Source organism: Cnephaeus nilssonii (genome assembly GCF_951640355.1).
Source record: "Cnephaeus nilssonii genome assembly, chromosome: 9".
In the NCBI taxonomy this organism is placed as follows: Eukaryota; Metazoa; Chordata; class Mammalia; order Chiroptera; family Vespertilionidae; genus Cnephaeus; species Cnephaeus nilssonii.
Genome location: NC_137080.1, coordinates 77,309,548 through 77,334,126, shown reverse-complemented (window position 1 = coordinate 77,334,126; position 24,579 = coordinate 77,309,548). Strand labels below are relative to the sequence as shown.

Genomic DNA, 24,579 nt, shown 5'->3' with positions numbered 1-24,579 from the left:
GGCAGTTGGGAGGCACCCGGCCTGCAAGGGAGGGCAGTTGTGAGGGACCAGGCTTGCAAGGGAGGGCAGTTGGAGGTGATCAACCCTGCAGGAGAGGGCAGCTAGGGGTGACCAGGCTGGCAGAGGAGGGAAGTTGGGGGCAAACAGGCTGGCAGGGGAGCAGTTAAGCATCAACCAGGCTGGCAGCGGAGTGGTTAGGGGGTGATCAGGCTGGCAGGCAGAAGCGGTTAGGGGCAATCAGGAAGGCAGGCAGGCAAGCAGTTGGGAGCCAGCAGTCCTGGATTGTGAGAGGGATGTCCGACTGCCCGTTTAGGCCCGATCCCACCAGGATCGGGCCTAAACGGGCAGTCGGACATCCCTCCAGGAGTCCCAGATTGGAGAGGGTACAGGCTGGGCTGAGGGACAACCCCCCGCCGTGCACGAATTTAGTGCACCGGGCTTCTAGTATATACATAAATGTACCGGGAGAAAAACCAAGACATATTTTCTCTGGTAGCCAGATTATAGGTGTTTCTATTTACTTCTTATGATTATTTTCTAGTGTTTCTCTAATGAAAAGATAGTTTTTGTAATAATAAAAAATTATATTTGAGTGTGTTTTTTTTATTTTAAACATTGAAACAGGTTCCAAGAGGGTAGTTTCCTGGTTACTATGGTGCCCACCAAGCACACCCTTTGTGGGATGATAAGCGTCATTGTCAAGTAAGTGTCTTGGCCTTTAGGGCAAATCGCTGAGATTACGCAGGGAGCATTACCCGCTATGGGAGGTCTTTGATTTCACCTCTGCACACTCACTGGCAACCACAGACCTTATCACCCCAGGTTTACTCATCGATGTAGCTCTGACTACCTCCAGCTCCTAAAACAATCTCACCACTTTGAAGTCCTGTAAAGGAAACAGCACAGTGCAGTGGTTACAACACGACAGTTAAGAATAAAGATAACCCTGAGTTTGAATCCCGATAACCCCGACTAGCTATGAAACCCGAGGCAAATTATCTTACCTACGCCTATTTCCTCGTCTATAAAGTTGGGAAAATAAAACCCACCTCATAAAATTATAGGGAAGATTTAATGAGATAATTTATAGGATGCTTAGGACTTAAATGATGGTTACTAGCAGCCACACCTGCTCACCCACCCAATCACCAGGTGCATGGAATTGTTTCTGGGGGGCGGGTGTGTGTGTGTGTGTGTGTGTGGGAACTTGCACCTTTATTTATTTATTTTTTAAATATATTTTATTGATTTTTTACAGAGAGGAAGGGAGAGGGATAGAGAGTTAGAAACATCGATGAGAGAGACACATCGATCAGCTGCCTCTTGCACACCCCCTAGTGGGGATGTACCCGCAACGAAGGTACATGCCCTTGACCGGAATCGAACCTGGGACCCTTGAGTCCGAAGGCTGACGCTCTATCCACTGAGCCAAACCGGCTAGGGCTTTTTTTGTTTGTTTGTTTGTTTTAAACTTGCACCTTTATATAGCATCCCTATGCTAGCTCTGACCTGTTTGCTTTTTTATTGTCCATTAGAGGGAAGTGTGATAACATGTGAATGCTTGCATTTCTTCTGCGGTATGGATTTTCAGAATTCTGACTTTAAGTTCAACATTTGGGAAACAATCTCAGCCCCTAGACTCCAACAGGCTATTGTTTATTAATCTCAGTCTCAAATGCCTAACCTATTACTTGGTGATACATGGCTGTATTATAAAGTGTCACTTTTAAAACTGGTTTTAAAGTTCACCAGAAAGAAACAATAGTAGTAAGTTATGTCAGGGTGGTAAGATTCTTTTGTTCTCCATTTTCCTAAACAGTCCATGTTATGTTTTATTAGACATAGCAATACTTTAAAAGATAGAACCTATGCACACAGTAAATGCAACTTTAGGCTGTTTGGGGATATACAGTGTGGGGCAAAAGTAGGTTTACAGTTGTGAGTACATGAAACACAGCTTCTTGTATTATTTATTATTTTATTATTTTCCATACAAACAACTGTAAACTTACTTTTGCCCCACCCTGTATTATCCAGCTTTCTAATAGCTCTAAGTCAGGGCTGCATCCACCTAGATGACTAGAATAGAAACACATATAGTGCAAGATGGCATGAGCTGACCTTTCTATGTCAAGGTTAAACATTGGCACTTAAAGGTAGGAAGGCTTAGCTTGCTACAAGAAGTACCTGCCGGGAGAATTATTATCAGGATGGTCAATCTCAGCAGAGGCTAATGACCTCCTGCAGGCTGTAGGAAAATACTCAGGATTTACTAGCAAAAATATTTAGGAAAAGAATTGAGCATCTTAATTCTCTTTTTTGAGTAAAGACTGAGAATGAGCTAGGATTACATGCTGGTTAATAATGAAACAGGCAGAAACCAGTCCTCTTCACCGAGGCATTGGACCTGAAGAAGAAAGTGAACCATGTTTAAATTTTAGCAAATTCAAGTGGAGTTGAACAAAAATTAATTTTGTTCTAACATTTTTCTAGGAATTTTAATCTCGAGATAATTGGAAACATCCTGCAGTTCTACCCACAGAATAGAGAAGTGCACACATCAGTGCCCTGCAAAAGATATTTAACGAGATGATAGAAAACTCATTCTGACCTGGCTCCAATCGGTGCCAGGGCTAACGTGTCTGTGGGCAGGACAGACTCTGGGTGTCCAGTCATAGCATTACCAGCAAGGACCTCAGAGATATCTCATCCAACCACCTCCTTTTCCAGAGAAAGAAACCAAGCACTTCCTTCTAAGGAAGTGGCTCACCTTAATCTCCTTCCTCCAAGTTGTCTTAATGACCCTATCTCACAGGGCTGTTAGGAAGATTAAGTGGCCCTGCCCACATTGGGCAGATTTCAGGCCTTGGGAGAAGGCTGCAGAACCCACTACTAGAAGCACATGAGTCAGAGCCACACAGGACATGAAGGGTAGGGAAGGGAACAGACTTCAGGAACTCAATAAGGGAGAAACCATTTTAACAGCTACCAAAATGAATCATTTTGTTTTAGTGAAAATATCAGGTGGAATCTCAGAGGGAGGGTGGGTGGGAAGAGATCAACTAAAGAAGTTGTATGCATATATGCATAACCTATAGACACAGACAATAGTGTGGGGAAGGCCTGGGGCAGGGGACGGGCTGGAGGTCAATGGGGGGATATAGGGGCATATGTAATACTTTCAACAATAAAGATTTTAAAAAAAAGAAAAGAAAATATCTGGGAATAGTTCCATGCCGGCAGGCACTTATCCGCTTGCTCAGTTATGTCTCACAAGCACACACAGGCAGTAATTATCTCATTTTACAGATGAAATAACAAGCAGCACAAAACTTAATGGAAATTATTTGGTAACAGAGAAGAGACTCAATCCCAGTGACAATAACCAAATTGTCTTTTTTTAAAACTATCCATTCATATTGACACTTCATTTATCCAGGCGAGTTAAGGAATGAGGCGGTATGATTTTTCAAGGTACAATTTATTTCTCTAATCCCCACAGATCATTTTAACTATTTCAGATACAAAGCTAAATTAAAGGCTTCTCTTTTGGAAGGCGGCATGTATTTTCCCTGATGAATCCGGGTCACCAGTACAATTGCAACACTGCCGTGGAGGGCACCGACCCATGGGTAAGCCTGGCCTGAGCTGCCCTTCAGGTTCCCCCAGCAGGAATCCAGAGCTCTTGACAATGAATAAGAACCTATTCTTTAAGTGCTTACCAACTTCTTTTATGTTTTTCTAAGTTGGGAAATACAAAATTTTGGAGTACTGAGAGTCCCTACAAGCAAGTTATTTTAATACAACTAATATCTATTGTGGCTGCCAAAAACAGTCTGCTACATTTTATTCTTTTGTTAGCTTGCCAAGAACTGAGCTCTGCAAGGTATTACAGCTATTAACAAAATGCTCGGTGCACCTAGTTCCTCTTCCACACTGTGTCTCATTTCCTCAGGAGTGAAGGAGAGCAAGAGTGCTACTGATAAAATGTTTGCCCTTTCTGGAACAGATCTGATAAGACTTATGAAAGCCCCTAGCTTTTGTGTATACCAGCACCCCATCAATAGCTTCCACTCTCCTCCTGATTCTCTCATGGCCCCTCAATTCCTGTAGCTATTTTGTGTGCCCTCATTTGATATATCAACTGCAAACCTACTTTTGCCCACCCCTGTATAATTACACTTCCCGTTTTTAGAATGCCAACACATTAGGCACACATCTTCTCAACCTGTAGAGCTCAAGAGAATGAAAGCCTACTTGTTTTTTAAATCCTCACCTGAGGACATTTTTCCATTGATTTTTAGAGAGTAGGAGGGAAAGACAGAGAAATGTGGATGTGAGAGAAACACATAGATTGGTTGCCTCTTGCACGAGCCCCAACCAGAGCCCAGGCTGGGGAGGAGCCTGCAACCAAGGTAAGTACCCTTGACCGGAATCAAACCCAGGACCCTTCTGTTTGCAGGCTCACTCTATCCACGGAGCCAAACCGGCTAGGGCAAAAAACTTACTTTTGCACCCAGCACATCACTCATTGCCAGAGCTCAAGGTCAAACCGCCCCTGGTACCACTGCCCTTTCCCCTTTGGAACTCTAAACCACTCCCATCAGGACTGGGCATTCAAGTCTTTGAAAATAAGTCACAAAGATGACACTGAACTCCCCAACAGTTTTGTCTTCCCTGCAGAGAATCTTCTGCTTCGTGGCTTCAGGGTGAGGGGCTCCTCCCAGCACAAAGGAAGAAAGAAGTCCCTCACCAATCGCACAGCCGAGAACCAGCAAAACCTCTATTCTTGCGAGCAGCTTCCAATCCATGAGACCTAGCCCCCATAGTCACACATTTTATTTATTGAAGTAACCTTAAATATTCTCCAGAAGCGATTCAGACCCTACACTAGAGTAGGAATCCAGAGCTCTTGACAATGAATAAGAACCTATTCTTTAAGTGCTTACCAACTTCTTTTATGTTTTTCTAAGTTGGGAAATACAAAATTTAGAAGAGAAATTAGAAGAGAAGTACTGCCCCGGCCCATCTACAAACTTCTGTGCAAAGTGACTAAGAAATCCCAAGGGCTGGACACCCAGGTATAAGAGGTTTCACAAGAATCCTGTAAGAAAATCTCTATGGAGAAAACTGACATGATTTAGAGGTATCTGATATATCAGGTATCATCTCTTCATGAAGGGGATTTGATTCAGGCTTGGAAAAGCCTGGTAGAGGGTCAATTCTGCTCCTGGACTTTCACTCACTGGCCTCCTGTGGCCATTTATCTTTTTCAAATCAGCAGGGTTTGGTTTGCACAATCTTAACTGATAAATTTTGGTGTCGCTGAAGAAAACTACCTAAAGACTTAATCCTCAACGAGTGCACAGCAGCCTGCTGCCACCTTGTGGTGGCTTGGTGCAAATGTGGGAGCAGCAAATCTTGTAGGGCAGAGCGCTTAAGGAAAACAAAATTAAATGTGCAACAGCACACAGTGTTAAGGCCATGTACACAGTACAAAATGGGTAAGTTTATTCAAAGTCTTGGATATTTAGGTCAGAGGTTCATATTAGTTTAAACTGGTGCTTCTTCAAACAAAGCTTCCTTGGCCTTCATGCCTTGCTTCAGAGCATCTCCCCACCAGTATAAAACAAAGCCCACTCTAGACCAAAGTGCTCAGAGGAAATAAAAGCCAACCAACAGAGAGGATAAACAAAAACCCGCTGTGCCCCAAAGTACTCAGAAGTCATATGCTATTCATAGCAAACAATAAGTGGCTTTGCTTTGGGATGGAAGTGGGGAATGTGATCCTGTCTTTGACAATGAGAGCCAATCGTCTTGGTCCTTTCCCACTTGACTCTTGCTTTACCACACAGCAGCTTTCATTCCAAAGCTTCCACCAAGTCCTGATTCAGCTTCAGCACGTGACCCTCAACTTCGGTTTAATTAAACACTGTTATTCAGGGAATAAAGGCAAAGCCTAAGATAGGGGTGAGGGTGGGGTGGGATGAGAGTTTTCTTGGCAGAGCCCCAAAGTTCAGACACAGGCCTCCTCAGATGAGGAAAATGATGCCTTCAGACACCATGACCTGGTTGTCGTCCTGCATCTTGGTCAGCGCTGCCTGGATCTCCTCTGGAGAAAAGGGCTCTTCTTTGTCCTGGTTGATAGATTCTGTGAGGCGATTCATGCCCACTGACTGGGCGTGAGCTTCCCGGAACACCTCCAAGAGGGCCATCTTGAATGCTTTCAACCTGCCCCAAACATAAAAAAATGGGTGAAGGAGGATTAAACAAACCCAAATGCTTTCATGCAAGATCTGTGTTGGGAAAGCCTAAGGGTTAGTACAGTATAGCTGTGCCCCTGCCACACACACACAAACATGCACGCACAAACACGCACCTTTGATGACCGCTCCACACACAAGTTTCTCCCTTTAAAACTAAACTGTTATATTATAGAGCTTCCTGAAACCTTCAATTTGAGCACACTGAGAAACAATAGCATCTACACTAATAAAAGAGAAACATGCAAATTGACCATCACTCTGCTACGCCCACCAGCCAATCAGGAGGGAATATGCAAATTAGAAGGACAAATATGGCAGGCGCCCAGCTGCGCCAGGTGCGGAGTGGCCAGGTCGGGCAGGGCGCCTGCTATGAGAGGGAGGGGGCAGGGTGAAGGGATCTACAGGAGCAGCACTCCAGCTGCAGCAAATACGAAGACTGTAGACTCCATAGCCTGCAGCAAAGACAAAGAAGGCAGACTCTGGCCGGAATCTGCAGCAAAGGCAGCAGACTCCGGCCAGAGCAAAAGCCTGGGTCTCAGGTGCCGGAGGAAAACCGGTGCTGGAAGCCAAGGGAAGGAAGGCCTATTGCACGAATCTCTTCGTGCAACGGGCCTCTAGTCCTATATAATAAAAGCATAATATGCAAATCAACCAAATGGCAGAAAGACCAGTTGCTATGATGCGCACTGACCATCAAGGGGCAGAAGCTCAACGCAGGAGCTGCCCCCTGGTGGTCAGTGCGCTCCCACAGGGGGAGTGCCGCTCAGCCAGAATCCGGGCTCATGGTTGGTGAGCATAGAGGTGGTGGCAGGAGCTTCTCCCACCTCCAGGGCAGCGCTAAGGAGCAGCGAACTGAACAATAAGGAGCAGCGTGCAGGCGGGCAGTAAGGAGCAAGGGGTCCCAGACTGCAAGAGGGCACAGGTAGGGCTGAGGGACCCCCCCCACCCCCAGTGCACAAATTTCGTGCACCGGGCCTCTAGTTTTAAAATAAGAGGCCTTTGAGGGTGTGGGAAATTGGCGTTCCCATACACTGTTGGTAGAAATGTAAACTGGGATGGCATCTTTGGGAGGCAATTTAGCAACATGCACTAAAATTTTAAAGTACATACATATCCTTTGACCCAGGAAGTCCATTTCTAGAAATTAACTTTACAGCTAGCTACACTTGCACAAGTGCACAGATAAATGAGGATGTTTTACTGTAAACAGCAGATTTATGGAACCTAAATGTCAACATTTTACACATCCATACTATGGAAACCCTGCAGTCATTAAAAAGAGATCTGTATGAGCTGATTCAAAAGTGCTTTCAGATATAGTACAATTGTTTTCTCTCATGAGCAGAATTACAATTGATTTTAATGTTTTTTCCTAAATACTTTTTAAAGTTTTCAAACTTCTTCAGTAAACATATTGTGTTGTGTGTGTGTGTGTGTTTAAGGTACTAAAAGAAAAAAGTAAAACTTAACCATGGAGTTTTTTAGGTGCCCAGTAACCTGGGCCTCTGGTTTTAAGCTCCGTTGACAAGCAGCTTATTTCATACCCTCTTCCCCAGAAGAAGTCCTTGCCTCAGCGGGACACACAGAATCACTTCCCTACTCACCTGGATTCACTCAACTCCACCTCCTGGGATTCCTTGGTCTCCTGTGAGTCCACTGACTTCGGAGTTTGCACTATAGAGGATAAATGGTGGCAGAGGGTGAGAGGACAACAAGGGAAGCCATTTGCACACACACCAGAGAACTGATCTCTGCTCTTTACCCTCACTGAGCCTGCTAAACACCATTTCCTAGGGCTATTCTGGGGCCAGGCAGGACAATTAGGATAAAGGGAACTCTCCAATGAATGAACAATATAAGCATGTGTCAGGCAGGAGACGCTCAATACACATGATCTGGGATGTTTACACCAGGTTGGCAAAGAGCACAGTTCATCAAAGAGGAAAGCAAACAACTGACCAGAGCTTATTTTCCAGTTTCACTGAGTTCCTGAGGCTCTCTTGGGACAAACCTGTTGGACACAGGGTCCCAAGCAGAACCAAATGGGAGTCCCCACAAAATGCAGTGCACAGAGCAACTAAAAATACTATCAATAGGGGACACTCTCTTACCTTGAGGCATTTCCTTCTCTGTGTCACTGAAGTCATAGGGGTCATATGAGTCCCCTTCCCCAGCATCTGAGTGATGACGAGTCTTCCTCCTAAAAGACCCATAGCAGTTAAGAAAAGCTTTAGGGAGCCCTGCCTGTATCTCTGACCATGAAGAAAAGGAACCAGAACCTTCTACAATCAAAGTCAAACACCAGGGCCCTGGCCAGTGTGCTCAGTGGTTAGTGTCACCCACACGCACCCAATGATCACAGGATCGATTCCCAATCAGGGCACATGCCCAAGTTGCAGGTTCAATCCTAGTCAGGACGAGTACAGGAGGCAACTGGTTGGTTTCTCTCTCACATCAATGTTTCTCTTTCTCTCTCTCTCTTCCTCTCCCTCTCTCCCTCAACTTCTCTCTCTCTCTTTAGAATCAATGGGTGGAAAAAATACACATATGATCAAGTGAGGACTTAAAAAGCCCAGGCCTGTACAAACTGTTACTTTTTCTGCTTCCTAATGCTTTTTCCCTATCACCCATCCTCAAAAATTCAACCATAGGCCCAAGAGGAATAAATAACCTTGAGGGAAAAATTCTGAAACATACATTCAAAAACCTTCGAGTGAGTTACTGCTCCTGCTATTCAGCATTTCTTTAGCAGGCAAGAAGACAAAGCATCACACTAAAGACAGCGAGGGCACGCTCATTCTCTCCTTTGCCCCGGTTACCTTCACCCTCAAGGCGTGCAGGTCCAGGCACCCTTCCCCTGAAGAACCTGATGTCTACTGACTTGATTCACCCTTCAGCCTCCCCCAGCCCTAAGTGAAGTCTTTTTCTCCATTTCTCTTTGCCCAACCTTACCTCTTCCTCTTCTGTTCTTGGTCCTCCTGGCTTTTCTCCTCTTCATCTTCTGCCTCTGATTCATCCTCATTTTGCCTCTTACGTTTCTTCTCCTTCTCCAGAACCTAGGACCAAGCCAAGTATGGATGGGTGGTGGGAGGGGTCACTGATGCCAGGGAACTGAATAAAGAACTCTGAATAAGAGTCCTTTCTGCACCATCAGCAGAAATGATGCCCATGGGTCTAAGGACGCATCTAACCTCTCTTGTCCCCAAGTCCCAGGACCAGGGGACAGGCTGCTACTCATCCTTAGAAATGATGAGTGGTGTGTTTAATTCCTTTCACATAATAGGTACTTAATGAGTGTTTACTGAATAAAGAAATGAATGAGAAAAAAGTCCAGCCCATAATGGTTAAGTGGAAAACAATTCACTTCTTTATAAATCAGGTGTTCAATTTAAATTTAAGACTATGCCCACCCTCGAAAGAGAAATAGCCAAGAAAAGTTTATTAGACCCACGACTAAACCCAAAAGAGCTACAGTTCGATTGAGGGGCAGAGGAAATGAGAAAAAGGGAGTCGAGGTTTCAAGTCTTGGTGTCTAAAATGACAGAGATGAAATGTCACAAGCAGAAATACAAGAAGCAAGTCTGAGAGTTCAACTTCTGACATTAGTTTTTGAGGTGCCAATGGGACACCTGCAGAGGTGCCAAGGGGAAAAGTATAGAAGAGGAAGATTATCAAGGTCAATCCTTTGGAAACATCTACCTTTTTAAGGGGCAAAGGAAGTAGAGAAGGTATAACACATCAATGAAACCAGAATCCCTCTGGCTCTAGCATCGGTATTTTAAAACTCTCTAGCTGCTTCTCACATGCAGCTAGATTGGGAACCACTGGTGCTGCAGATCCCAGAGAAAGGACAGAGGCCAACTGAGCACTGGCAGATAGATGCTACTTTCTGCTGATGACACAAACACAGCTGACGGCCGGGGAGGCTGTGAAGCCCAAGCGCCAATGGTTTCTTCAGAAGGATCTCTCAGCAAGCACCCGAAACCTCACCTTTTTGAAGTAAGCGTACTGGACCAACTCCACAGCTTCCTCTGCATCCTGCAGGTCCACAGTCTTGCTCATGCGGGCCTTGGCATGGGCCGTGGCCAACCGAATCAGGGTTTCCAGGGTCCGGGCTGTAACTGGGGAGGTCTGGGGGAGAAAACGAGAATTCCTTATCCAGAATTACACATATTTTTTAAGCATACCCATCATTCCCACCACACCGATAAGGAAATAATGACACCACCAAAAAAGCTCCAGGAGGTCCAAGCAAAGGATTCAGAGCTCTGTATTTTCTACAACTACCATGTGAAATTCAGAAACATGAAAATTATCAAGGAAATATGTGTGAGAGAGTGCTGAGGGAGGGAGGAGTGGGTGAACAGGAAAGAAGAAAATTAGGCATCTTGCAGCTGGAAAGGTTTAAAAAAGGCCTAGGAGGAGTACCAAAGTGAAGGGAGAAAGAGTCCCTTACTGCAGGCCTACAACGCACCGAGAACTGTGCTTTTACATTCCTTGTGTCATTAATGCTCTTCATTACTAGGAAAAATTTTATAGATAAGAAAAATGGGACTCAAGTAACTTGTCCAAGGCCACGCTAATGAGGGGCATGAAAGAGAACACATTTTTAAAAGTTGGGTGAAGTCACTAAGTCCAGAGGAGCAGAACTCTGACAAGTTCTTATCAAACGGTTCTCACAGGAGAGGGTGCATGTGAAACTGGGGTGCCTTCACCTTTTTTAACTGTTATTGTCTGAACAGGGCCCCTGGCTTAAGGAATCAGAATGTCTGTGTTTCTTAGAACTCAGGACTAGACACCTGTACTTTTTTTAAGTTCCAGGTGATTCTGATGTGCCCTCCTCATTAACCATCCCTGACTTTATCCAACCTTCTCATTATTTTATGAATAATGAAACTGTGAGCAGAGAGGTGAAAGATCCAAAAATTAGCTGGAAACATCAGGCCAGAACGAAGGGCTGTACTACCACACCACCCGCTGTATGATGCACCAGTGAAGTATGTGGTCACTTCTACTTTCAAGTCTTCAAAATTATCATTTAAATCCAATCTGACATTCAAAAACAAATCTATAATAATAAAAGCATAATATGCTAGACAGGATGTCCTTCTGGACAAAGCCGGGGCTGCAGACACAGGATCAAGGCCACCGTGGCTGCAAAGGCCTACTCTTGCATGAATTTCATGCATCGGGCCTCTAGTATATTCATATTTATGTAAGTTAACCAAAACTTTTAATGATTTAGAAAGCTACCAGAGTTTGGAGTTTATGTGCGCCATTATAGCTCTGGTTGGTATATTATGTGCAGTGAGAGGCCTTTGACACACTGGAGTGTATTCATATGTGAGAAACTTAAAAAGAAAGGGGGTTGTTTAATTGAAGAAGACGAGTCATTCAAAATCTCCAGAAAACAACATTGAGACCCATGGGTAGGCATCACAGGGAAGTAGGTTTAAGCTTGATAAGTAGAAGACTATCCTAACATTTCAATGCAGTGGTATACTAGGCATATTCTCCCTGGGGGGTGTCAATGAAGTTCCAGAAGGAATTCTAGAAAATGGAATTCCTGTCCTGGGTGAGGCTGAAGTAGATGATCTGGGATCACATCGAATCCAAGATTGCAGAATGAGGGTTTTGGACTAGAGTTTCTTTGTGAAATCCTGTATGAACTAAAGGGCCCCAAAAGATTCAGATAAACTCATGGGCTGGTATGTAACGTTTCTAGAAATAGCTTTGGAAAACCATCACAGTTGTCCAACTGCAAGTCATCTGTCAAAGTATAGCTCAAATATCACACGCTGGGAATCCTTTCCTGATATTCATAACCTTCTGGAATGTCTAAGGAAAAAGTTAATGCTTCTTCATCTGTTTCCAACAATCTCACATGCATTCATCTTCAAGTACCACACTGTGGTATCTATATATATAAAAAGCCAGTGACCAGAACACCATAACGACCAGAACGGCTGGTCGCTCTGACACCCACTACAGCCAGTGAACCAGGTGGGGCTGGCCGGCCAACCTCCCGCAGCCCCTCCCCACAGCCAGCCTCGCCCCTGATCAGACTCTCCCACCCCGATTGGCCCACAGCCCCGACCCCCGGCCGACCTCGCCCCTGATGGGCCCCCACCATCCCGATCGGCCCACAGCCCTCCCCCCAGGTGGCCCTACCCCTAATCGCCTCCCCTACCCCAATAGGAGGTCACGCCGGCCCACACCCACAGCCCCTCCCCATGGCCGGCCCAGCCTCCAATCGACCCTCCCACCCCAATCAGGGGCAGGGCCTGCCAGCTAATTGCCCGCGGCCCCTCCTCCCAGCGGGCCAGCCCTAACTGGGCCCCCCAGCCAACCTCCACTGTCTCCTCCTCCCGACAGGCCCGGCCCCGATCCGCCCCAACTGGGGCCGGGCTGGCTGGACCCCACCCATGCATGAATTCATGCACTGGGCCTCTAGTATATTTATAAATATGTATGCATGATCTTTCTACCTGCCTTTCTGCCTCCCCAGCCCAGATCTGAGCTCTTATTTTAACACTGCCTATAAGAATAGACTCTTTCAGTTCCCAGAAGTGGCTCATGGTTGCTAAATAGACCACAGCTTCTGGAGGCCAACATCATCTGAACTGATCGGGTACATATTATCTCAGGGGCTCTCATTTCATTTTCCTTTGTAAAAGGATGTGATTAAAACTGTGTCAAGACCAGGAGAAAAAGGTAAAGAATCACTATGTTAAAATGGCTTCAGAGCCCCGGATAGTAAGGACTCTTCCCAGCCATATGCTTAAGGGACTCCCAGGGCCCTCTTGCCCTTGGGGACTCACCCTGGCGGTGTCAGAGCTCATGCTGTCCTGGCTGCGCAGGCGTGAATACTCTTCTGCGATGTAGGTGGCCGACTCCTGCGTTAGGATGGGCTTGATGATTTTGGCCACATGGATGTACTTCTTCATGAAAGCCGCATTCACCATCTTCTCCCTAGACCCACACACAGTGAACTCCCCGCCCTGCCACACTCAGCACCTGCCTGAGATGGTGGCTCTGCCTCTCCTCAGAGAAGTCAAGATCAAGTGGCAAAGTAGAGACAGCCTAGAACCCATTTATCATAAATCTCATATGGAGCATGTCAAGGCCCTTTCACATATTAAATAAAATATTATTAATATTATTATTAATAATTAATATTAATAAATATTATTAATAATTAGGTATTGTAAGTTAAGAAGTTTAGGTATTATTTGCCCTATTTCATACATGGGAAAAGTATGGCGCAGAGAAGCTTAAATAGACTCAAATTCAGTTTTCTGGCTCGAAATCATGTTCTTAAACCAATAGGTTTGAAGATGATATGTTTCCTACTGCACCGTGGCCAAAAATAGAGGTATAAGAGCTCACATTTCATGCTTTGAGCATCTGGTCGCAAGTTTCCTTTATCCAAATCGACTTGCAAAGCCTCCAGTGCGTGCCATCTCCTGACCCTTCACCATGAACTCAACATAAATAGCTACATGACGCGCAATCCTTCACATGAGGATGACATCACACCATCAGTTAGGCATGTCATCAATCTTCTATTTTAGGAAAAGATCAGAACCTAAGCTCAATCACCCACAAACATTTATAAGGCAACTGGCCTGGAAAAGGGGAGTCTCTGTAGATCCAGAAGAAAACAGGTCCACATGGTTATGATTCCAGCATAATCTTAGCCTGGACAGCATAAATATACACCCACGCCCTAATATGATATAATATTAGATATTCACATGTTCTAATATGACACAAATCTCAGGTTCCCTCAAGGGACAGGTATGAGAAATGCTCACTTTTTCTTCCTCTGCCCGTGCAGAAGGTTGTCATGCTTCTCATAAATCTGGGTGTCCTGCTGGTCGTCTTGGCTAAAGTTGGGATCATCTGTGGCCAACATTTCCACGGCACTACCCAAAGGCATAGCTAGAAAACCCAAGTTGATAGAAAGGAGAGTAAGAAAGAGCTTAACCAAGGGAACTGCATAGGGAGGAAGAGAAAGACTCACAAAGCAATGACCCCCAAGGAAACAGACATGCGGAGGCCAAAAGTAAGGAAGGTGGAACCACCTGGCCCACAGAAGATGCTCAAAGGTGTTCCCAAGCCCAGAAATGGACAAAGGACACACCTTAGGATAACCTCCAGTGAGCAACAAGGGAAGGTGGCCAGGCCAGGAATGGCATCTTCGACATCAACCCAGACACACCCCACCACCTGGATTGCGCCTCAGATAATGGGATCAGTTTAGGTTCCCTTCCCTCCCTTACTCTTCTCATGGTCTCACCATCTCCATCCTGCTCCCCTGGTGTCCTGTAACGGTGCATCCTAAGGACATGGTCAGAGATCTCCCGATCCTGCTCAGGGTCCATCTGGTCCAGCATGATGAAGAGTAAGTCAAATCGGGATAGCAGTGAGTCCTGCAGCCCAATGTTCTCCATAGGCGTCTTGTACTGATCATACTGGGAACACAAGAGAAAAGGAAAGTGAAGGCAACAATCAATAGAAAGGACAAGGAGGCTGGATTGATTCTGGGAGTGAGAATGAAAGCCTAGGCCTTAGAGAAAAAAGCCAGAAGCAGTGAAGTAGAAAATTTTAACACCATTAAAATACTAATTCATCTCTACCCACAACCCTTCTCTAACTGAAGCTAATGACCTGAGTGACTCCAGGCCCCACCTCCTAGCTTAGGTGCCTCCATCAGGCTGCGTGTGGGTCTCAAAACCAGCCTCCTCCTCCCCCAGCTTTATTCTGTTCCTCTCATTCCCAAGGCAGGACCAACCTGAAGACAAGCTGGTTAAACCAGAGGCACTTAGAAACTTTGGAGTCCCTTACTCAGAAAGTAATGAGTAAAATGAAAATTATCAATAATCTAAATTATGTTTTAAAAATCATAGGAGCCCGGTCAGCATGGCTCAGTGGTTGAGTGTCAACCTATGAACCAGGTCACGGTTCGATTCCCGGTCAGGGCACATGCGTGGGTTGTGGGCTCCATCCCCAGTGTGGGGCGTGCAGGAGGCAGCCAATCAGTGATTCTCTCTCATCATTGATGTTTCTAGCTCTTTCTCCCTCTCCCTTCTTCTCTGAAATCAATTTAAAAAAAAAAAAAGAATCATAGGAGTTTTCCCCTGGGAGTCAAGAATCCCTGTATTCTTTCTTATCTTTCATTTCAGGACCCACTAGGCTGATGCCAACCCTCCCACATACACTTCAGAGGGCCTAACAATCTTGGGGGTAAGATTAATAATCATTCTGATGACCATGTTCACATTTCAGGACTTGCCATTTTCCCCTATAATTCAATTCTTCAGAATAATGTAAATACACATTAGCATTCATCTAAAAACCTATGGTTTCAATGCACACTCTTAATTAGAATCAACGTGTAGAACCTTTCTAAACCATAGTTACCAAAAGCCCTAACTCAGAGATTTGGATTCAGAAACTCTAGGCTAGGAATCATGCACCTGTATGTTTAAAAAACACCACCAAAACTGGTATTCCCACACACTGTGAGAAAAACTGCCAGAGCATAGCATAGGCTCTGGTTCAAATCCCGGCTTTGCCATTTTCTAGTTTGTGACTCTTGAGCAAGTTACTTAAACTTTTATGCCTCCATTCTCTCATCTGTAAAATGAGGACACTTCCTACACCTCACAGGGGTTAGTGTGAGGATGAAAGGAGTAGATAAATATAAAGCATTTATGACTATTAGTTAATAGTATTATTATGACACAATCTTTAAGGAGGGCAATTTGGCAATCTCTACCAAAATAAAAATGCATTTAACTCAATCTAGTAATTCTATTGCTAGGTATTTATCGTACAAGCATACTCCCAAATGTATAACAAAACGCACATGAAGGGATTTTGTTGCAGCTTCATTCACAAAGAGATAGCAGCAAATGCCTATCAAATGGAGACCAGTTAAAAAAATTTACTGTAAATCCATACAATGAAATGCTAGACTATTAAAAAAAAAAAAAGGCAAACTCAGCAAACCCCAAACATTATAAGATTACATCTAAAACCCAACGATAGATTAATCTTTAACATGGAGATAGTGCATTGTTGGTAGATGCTTAATTTTTGTTTCCTGAAAACACTCGGGAGCTGTTAGTGGCTATCTCTTGGGAAATAGAATTTCCATATTGTACCTCTCTGTTCTGTATATAAATCCTCCTACCACATGTACATAGTACTTTCATTTTTTTATAAACTATTTTTAAAAATATATTTATTTATTGATTTCAGAGAGGAAGGGAGGAGAGATAGAAACATCAATGATGAGAGAGAATCATTGATCGGCTGCCTCCTGCACCCCCCCGCCCCCCCACTGGGGATCAAGCCCGCAACCCAGGCATGTACCCCTAGCCAGAATCGAACCTGGGACCCTTCAGTCCGCAGGCTGACGCTCTATCCACTGAGCCAAGCCGGCTAGGGCCATAGTACTTTCATTTTAATGTCAATACAGGTTACCTGGGAAGTGAGACTGCAGGTCATTTTTGTTTTCGTCTTTGTCTTTCTGAAAAGTTACTTTAAGTAAGTAACTTTCCAGGGGATTCTAGTGTGTATGAGTGGGTGAGGAACCATGGCCCTAAACCAAGGACAGCAACAAGAGGGCCTGAAGATGGTAAGCTTACTTTGGTCTTTGGCCTGTTGTTTCCCTGGGTTACCTAAACTGAACTTCTCAGTCCAGTTATTCAGCAAAACTGAATGACGGTGAGGACAATGGTTAAGTGCCTGATTTCACTGACCCTGCCATAGACGGGGTTGGCTGCTGCCAAAACACTGCAGCGGGCATTCAGTCGAGCGTGGATGCCAGCCTTAGCGATAGTGACTCGACCCTGCTCCATCACTTCGTGGATGGCCGTGCGGTCCATATCAGACATCTTGTCAAATTCATCAATGCAAACCACACCACGGTCAGCCAGGACCATAGCCCCCGCTTCCAGACGGCGTTCCCCTGGGAAGTAGGGAGACAAATATACATGCTATAATCCAGGTTGTAGGGGACAGAGAAAGAGATTTCAACCCCCTCCTGGGACCCTCTCACTGTCACACATGAGAATATAGTGACGTCAGCGCCTAGAGACTTAAGGAATCCCTGGTGGGTAATTCCTTGTCCCACTTTGACCCCTAAGCAGCAAGACTCCAACCAACTTCCTTTATAGATTCTTCTCTCTTCATCCTCATCCTCAAGTAATTTCCCAACTAGATCTGTTGTCTTTTCACTAGTCTTCAAACCCCTTACTCTAACTTAGGAAACAGTACAATCTTCGTTTTCATTTCCCTTCCAATTTGCTTTCTCCTCAAAAACTCTTAAAATAAATAATTCACCCACTATTGTCAGATACTTAGTTCTCTACACGCTTGGTCTCAGTGCTAGACATTTGCCAAGGACCCTTACACCCTCTCTTACCCGTTTCCTGGTCTGTGGTGACAGCAGCCGTCAGACCCACTCCAGAGGAGCCCCGGCCAGTGGTAGGGATAGCCCGGGGTGCAGTGCAGAGCACATACCGCAGCAGCTGAGACTTGGCAACCGATGGGTCTCCTGTAATTGGATAGGGGCAGTGGTGACTCTCTAAGTCTCCACTTCCCCAAGTTCTGAGTTTTTAGAACAGCTCTTGACATAACAAATATACAGTAATAGGTTATTAACATTATTTCCTTCACTTTCCCTTTATCATTTGCAGAAACATATATTTTAGATATATAAACCAGGAGGCCTTTTATGGGACTGAAATATAGCCAGGTATAGGTTATAGAGTCCTCAACCACACTCCACTAGGGAAGATCAGGAGTCTAGAGCAAATCCCCAGTACCATACCTATAAGAAGAATATTGATGTCCCCACGGATGTGGCTGCCGTTTTCCAGGTCACGCTCCACCCCTCCCAAGAGCAGGCAGAGGATTGCCTTCTTGACATAGTCATGCCCATGGATACTGGGGGCCAACGACTTGGCCAGCTGGTCAAAGATATCCTACAGGGTGTGAAAGTCTAATGAGATTCCATGGGATTGTACTGAGCTCCACTTTACAGTGTAGCCTATTCAAAATGCTTGAAGATATACACAAATATAAATACTGTTTCTAATAGTAAAATCTTCCTCGCTAAGACAAATCTCACTGATCAAATTATTTTCAAAGCAGTTACAGAGGAAGCCTAGATTCCATATCTTGCTTAGAGGTTTAATCTTTAAGAAAAAAAGTGATCCCTCATCAAAACTGAAATCTGCTTATCTTTGTACTCTCCATTCATACTAATCATAAATGATCATAATTTTTAAGCCAGAAAAAGTGTTTCCAGTTTCAAAACATTTTAGGTTCAATAAAAATATGTATTGTGCTTCAGCAGTAACCTATGTCACACATGCATTATATTTTGTTCAATTCTAAATGTTAACATTTTCTTTAAAAAGAAAAATATTTTTGAGAACTAAAACAAATAAAACCACTATTTTAAATTTAAGTAGCAATGTATCACTAATGTCTTCAGTAAAGACTCATTGGTACACTGATATTCTAAATCCTATTCTTTATTTATATTAGGTTCACTTAGCAGCCCAGCAGGTAGCACAACAGAAAAATTAAAGAACAAACAGCAAAAACACCCTGTTGCTCACTGGGTCAAAACTAGAAACTAGCACCAAATACTTCAGAGGAAAAACCTTAACCTTCCTCCTGGTCCAGTACAAAGATGGCCATGCCCAAACACAACCCGTACAATTCCATCCCCACCCTCCAAGCCCCGAAGGACACCCAGACCTTGGAGCGGGTTTTGCTGAACTTCTTGATCTTGGCTATATCCTCAGCAGAGAATGAAGGCTGAATGTCCTTGCTCATTTGCTTCACATTGCAGGCAATCAGAACCGTCCTAGGATAAAGAGGAGAATGAAGAGAAAGCCTGCTATTTTCAATTCCAAACATCAGAGCCTTTTTAGGTTAATAATCTAGAATAGCAAATTGAAAAAAAAAGAAAGAAAGCAAGCTGTTCTGAATTAAATAATTGATTCTCTCTTTATCCATGACCTAAACATCTAGCAATGCCTCAACTCAGGAATGCATCTCCTGCTAACTCAAAGTTTCAAGTAGAAGTGTATATAGGAACGAGGTGAGGTGGGAATATGTGAGATACCCCCAGGTAAGCCATGAGGCTATAATCATATTACCAGTAACTCCCACTTTTAGCATGAGATAGAATTGCCAGTTTTATATTATAGAAAACAGGTATCCCATCTCCCAGGCAGGTAGTGTGCGCCACCTGTCTGTTATCACTCTCTGGAACATGGCAAACTGGAGAAAGAATACTACCAAATATGGAAGCTGCCAGCAGCATTCCAAACACTTCATGACTGACCCTTTACCTGAAGGTCCCAGAGGTGTAGCCTCCCTTCTTTCCGGGAAGGCAACGGTAGGTCCCCACCACCTGGATCCTGTCACCAGGCTTCACTTTATCCACCAAGTCATTATCCAGAATGACATCCACAGAGCGAGGAAGCTGGCCAGCTGGGGCCTTCTCCGGCATTTCCTGGATGGTGATGGTTTGGTGGTCCTTGTAGACAGAAAGGCCATATTCTGTCTCAAGGGGATTGTTCTCCTCATCCTGGAAAAGGCACACAGAAAAGCACAGTTATCTCAGCCCTGTCTTAGAAACACCACACTTATTTGTGGTGGGAAACAAGTATAATTTGATGACTTCATGAGATTTTTAACATCCAGAAGCAAAAAAAGCCAAATATCTTCTCCAGCTTTTCCAACCTTTAACAAACCATCTAGATGGAAGAGGCAATCTCTAGTCTGAATGGACCACAGCTATATGACATCTAAATTAAGATCCTTCCCCTACTAAAGCTGAATACATACTTTCATCATGAAGCAATATGTCCACGCCTATGTAAAACCCAACAAAAGCCTTGTACTACAAAGTTCACAGCAGCACTATTCCTGATGACCACGTTAGACAATATCCCAATGCCAGCAACAGAGCAATTAAATAAATGTGGTATATTCACACAAGTGAATTATACAATGAAATACACCTACACACATGGATAAATCTCACAAACACAAGCCAACACAAGAGTATTTTTTAAGATAAAATATAAAAATAGGCAAAAATAATTTATACTGCTGGACATGAGGATAGACTAACAGGGCAGTGTGGGCCCTCAAGAGGGACTTTTGATTGCTGGTAAGGTTTGATTTCCTGTTCTGGATGCTGATTTTATAGGTATTCATCAAGTTGTATGCTGCTGTATGTGTATTAAACTTTAGTAAAAACATTTTTAAAGTTTTACTTACTTGCCATTTGAGTTTTCAAAAAAAAAACACCACCACCACACTTACTGAATGCTTACTATGTGCAAAACACTGTGCTATTATTTCATGGAATTATCTCATGTAATCATCACAACTCAGTAAAGCAGGTATTTTTCACATTTTATAATAGATTATTAAAACTCAGGCTGGGAGCAGTTAAATAAGTTCCCTAAGATCACACCATAAGTACTTGAGCCAGGACTCAACGCAGACATAACTCCAAAACCCAAGCTCTAAGTACTACAGTAGACACACCTCTAGAGGCCTGGTCTGATGTATTTCACAGCTCAAGCAAAGAAGCTTGGCCACAGTAATTGGTACAAGAGTACTCCTTGAGTACTTCCTGCAGAAGAAATTCTAGAAAGGATTCTAGAGAGCAGGATTACTTAGACAATGCAACTGGCCTAAAAGTAAAAAGACATAGGTCCCCTCCTTAGAATTATCACTAAGACATAAGGAAGTCACTTAACCTCTCCAAACTTCAACATATCATCTGGAGGTGGACTAAATGACTCTAAAGTAAGTTGCAGTAATAATTCTAAGATACTCATTGTTGTTTTAGTTGTTTATATAGTAAGACGAATGGTAAGATTCCTCTACCAGTTAATAATATTGAAGACAAGAACTGGGTCTTATTTATACGTGTGTCCTCCACAGTGCCTAACAATTTTTTGGATACAGTAGCTCTCAATTAAAATTAATGATGGAGACAGCTCTTCTTTGATAGAATGAGTTCAGACATCAAGTAATCAATAGTAATTATCTTCTTTTGTCTCATTAAGTAAGGCTTCACATCATTCTCAATTCAGATCAACCTGCACACTAAGAATAAAGCCATTGCTTAGGCCAACCTTCTCTCAAACCTATAGTAAAATGCCCGCAAAGAGCTCATAGTAATGTTGTAGCATAGGTGTTTTCCATATTAGTCTATAAAATTACATCCTTCTTTCAACCCTTCCATAATTTTCTACAGTGAATATTTATTCTTATAAAAAAAACTGTGAACTTTCCATATTAAGCTCTGGCTAACAATCAATCTCTCCTTTAGATTAATCCTCAGTCCTAACTTTCACTCTATTTTCTTTTAGAAGACTTCAGATGTTACCCAATTACTTGCATTAAAAGACATATTTGATTACAACCTCCAAAGAAGCTCAATCAATTCATTCCCCTCACCTTGGTGGGGTAGACAGAGCTGGAAGGAAAGGCCACCAGGGTGGTGAGATCAGAGTAATGTCGCTCTATGGTCTTCTTTGTAGCAGGACAGTAGTGGACACTGCGGACAACTTTGGGACGAACTAGAGAGCCTAGGAATGGAAAACATGCATATGAAGTCATCCAACTAGACAGTGATAAAGGTGGGACCTAACCCAGGCAAGCCTATGATGACTCCAAATACTATTGCCCCAACTAGTTTAAGCTATTTCAGTAATATGTGTCATGTATTCACCTTTATATTTCTATACAGAACATCACCATACCCATGTAAAACTTTAAGTACAACCGATCCCAAATGAGAAATAGTAGGAGTTCAGGGTTAGAGGAGACTGCCAAGAGCCAAGACTCCTCCACTCTCAGCAGAATTCAGCATTCTGTGAGCACAGGTGGTCACTCAAGGTCCTCCTAATCACTCGGAGCTCCTCCAACTTTCACCTGGTAATTTAAATGCTCTACCTTTCTGATACCACAAGCTACCCAGCTCTACTCCACCTCTCCTGCTATCCTAGGCCCTGTCAGTCTACCCCACCTCCATTCCCTCAGACCCTTACTTTAACACACTCACACTTAGTGACAATGCCCTCCACACAGACTACACAGCTGAGGAAGACAGAGGTAAGAGTCCGGGGAGAGACGTGCTTGGAGCCAAAGCTGCCCTCCAATCCTATGTAGAACTCCTCATACTGCTTGGCGTAGGTAGCATCAATGGAGGCTACAAAATCCTTCAAGGCCCGCTGGAAGGCAACCAGCTCCTCAAAGGCATTGTTCAGGAGGCTGCATGTGGAAAAGAGAAAGAATAATTAGGCAGAGAGCAGAACTCAAAAAAAGCTGACCCTCAAAACAGAAGTGGACATTCTTAAATGATGAAGGCCAAGGACGGTAATCTGGCTCCTACTTTCTCCTCCCATCCTACAAGACTCAGGATACTCGAACACGGAAAGGGGAGCACTTGAGAGGAAAATGCCTACCACCTACTTTTGGAAGAGAAAAAGATAGGAGCAGGGCCCTGGCCGGTGTGGCTCAGTTGGCTGGAGCGTACACCAAGAGGTTGTGGGTTCGATTCCAAGGTCAGTGCACATACCTAAATTGCAGTTTTGGTCCCTAGTCGGGGTGTGTATGGGAAGGCAACTGATCAATGTTTCTCTCTTCCTCCCCCTCTCTCTAAAATAAAAAAGCATGAACTCCAGTGAGGATTTTAAAAACAATAACATAGGAGCAGGTGAGGCAAAGAGGGCTTCAAGGTAAAAAAATATTTCATCCAGGTCCTCTCCTGGGAAGCCAGTTCCAAGGTGGGGAAGAGAGAAGGGAGCCATTCTCACCCAGAGCCAGCATACCCCTTGGAAACCCTTGCCACTCACCGATTAGCCCTCTTCTCATTTTTTCTGCGCAGATCATTCACGTTAACAATCAGCCGGTATTGGTTGTCACTGATCAGCTCCCGAACTTTGCTCTGATAAATTCCCTGGTCTTCCTGCAAAATAGCCACCACCATATAAAACAACAGCCACAATTCAAAACTGTTTTTAAATAGAGGCAGCTCTCACAGCAAGATAAATGTCCATCTCTGCAGCAGAGCCGAACCCCAATTTCTCCCATATCTTCACTCACTAGCCTCCGATTCCATCTTCACCCAAAGGGGACAGTGTGGGGTTATTACTTCCTCACAGTCCATGCTATGATTCCTATTAACAACAGCTTTCTGCATGCAGTCATTTCTCAACCTTTAAAGTCCAATAAATACAAACCTTGTCAAAATGTAAATTAAACGGGCTTTTAAAACTCATACTAAAGTGAGTTTTCATTTTAAAGTTACACACAGGATTAAAATATTTTATTTCCAGATCATCTGTATAATACAGAAAAGAGTTCTCATATCCGGACCTAAAGGAGTTGGGAGCCTCAGCTGTTGGTTTACAGGTCCAGCATCAGCCACCCTTCAAGACGCTTTACCAACATTCTATGGCTTTCAATCTCGGGTTGCACACGAAACCCTTTACCTGTATAACAACCACCTTTCCTCGGCATCTCACTTAGTATTGAAAAAAAGAAAAATACTGTCAAATTAGGAAGTCTTCCTCCCAACAGGAAGTCACTCTCTAAGTCTGGGGACCTAAACGTGGCGGATCCACTACCTTACGGTAGCAATGCTCCCCCCGACCCAACCTCCCCAAATCAAGAGACCCGGGAGTGACTACCAAAAGGTCCAAGTGGACTTTGCCATTTTGTTTGTCCCTGAAGGAAGCCTGTCAAATTTCGCGCGACCCAGCCATCACTTGGACTTAGGAGAAAGTTACAGGACCGCTCGCTAAGGTTCACCAGTAGAGAACCCACTGAGGACTGACTCCGCCGCGAGAGCATCTGAAAGGATGAGTGGAAGGCTCCTGCGCCCGCCGGCTCGGCCGCGGCATTTGCATGCCTGGCGGGCCTCTCCCTCCCGGCCCCGGCGCTGCTCGGCGTGGCCTCCCTCGGCCCGTCCGCCTCCCCGGGCTCCAAGCTCAAGAACCGCGCGACCCGAGCCTCTCTCACCTCGTCATCCAAGAAGTCCAGGTAATCTCTCTGCGCCTCCCGCAGCTCCACATCGTCCAGTACCACGGTCCCCGCCATGCTTGTCAATTCTACCGGTGCCCCGCGTAGGCTCTAGGTTGACCCCGCCCCGGCGCGAAACTTCCGAACTTTTCCCGCCACCAAAAGTTACCATGAGGAAGGGGCGGGGTCTCTGGGAGGGTATGCACATTCTGATTGGCTAATTCCTCTTCTC

General features: G+C 44.4%; 1 protein-coding gene across 2 annotated transcripts; it reads right to left on the bottom strand.

The window, feature by feature from the left end:
• Positions 1 to 5,476: 5,476 nt before the first annotated feature.
• MCM3 (minichromosome maintenance complex component 3) lies at positions 5,477 to 24,498 on the bottom strand. 2 transcript variants are annotated; one of them, XM_079780767.1, is made up of 17 exons: positions 24,348 to 24,498; positions 23,180 to 23,292; positions 22,387 to 22,595; positions 21,780 to 21,910; positions 19,649 to 19,887; positions 19,050 to 19,158; positions 18,112 to 18,265; positions 17,704 to 17,835; positions 17,039 to 17,247; positions 14,569 to 14,743; positions 14,084 to 14,210; positions 13,088 to 13,238; positions 10,257 to 10,397; positions 9,219 to 9,322; positions 8,378 to 8,466; positions 7,871 to 7,940; positions 5,477 to 6,231 (listed from the first exon to the last, which is right to left on the bottom strand). In XM_079780767.1, the coding sequence occupies exons 1-17, from the start codon at positions 24,423 to 24,425 to the stop codon at positions 6,033 to 6,035; spliced, it is 2,430 nt and encodes an 809-aa protein (XP_079636893.1). In that variant the 5' UTR covers positions 24,426 to 24,498; the 3' UTR covers positions 5,477 to 6,032. The 2 variants fall into 2 exon arrangements, with proteins under 2 accessions (XP_079636893.1, XP_079636894.1); XM_079780768.1 differs by lacking the exon at positions 23,180 to 23,292 and having other exon boundaries at positions 24,348 to 24,415.
• Between the last annotated feature and the right edge of the window lie 81 nt (positions 24,499 to 24,579).

Coding starts and splice junctions, on each gene's coding strand:
- MCM3 (XM_079780767.1), bottom strand. CDS start 24,425: ATGGCGGGGACCGTGGTACTGGACGATGTGGAGCTGCGGGAGGCGCAG. Junction 21,911..22,386: donor GGAGGGCATTGTCACTAAGT/GTGAGTGTGTTA, acceptor TTCCATTCCTAG/GCTCTCTAGTTCGTCCCAAA. Junction 7,941..8,377: donor AGAGAAGGAAATGCCTCAAG/GTAAGAGAGTGT, acceptor TATCCTCTATAG/TGCAAACTCCGAAGTCAGTG.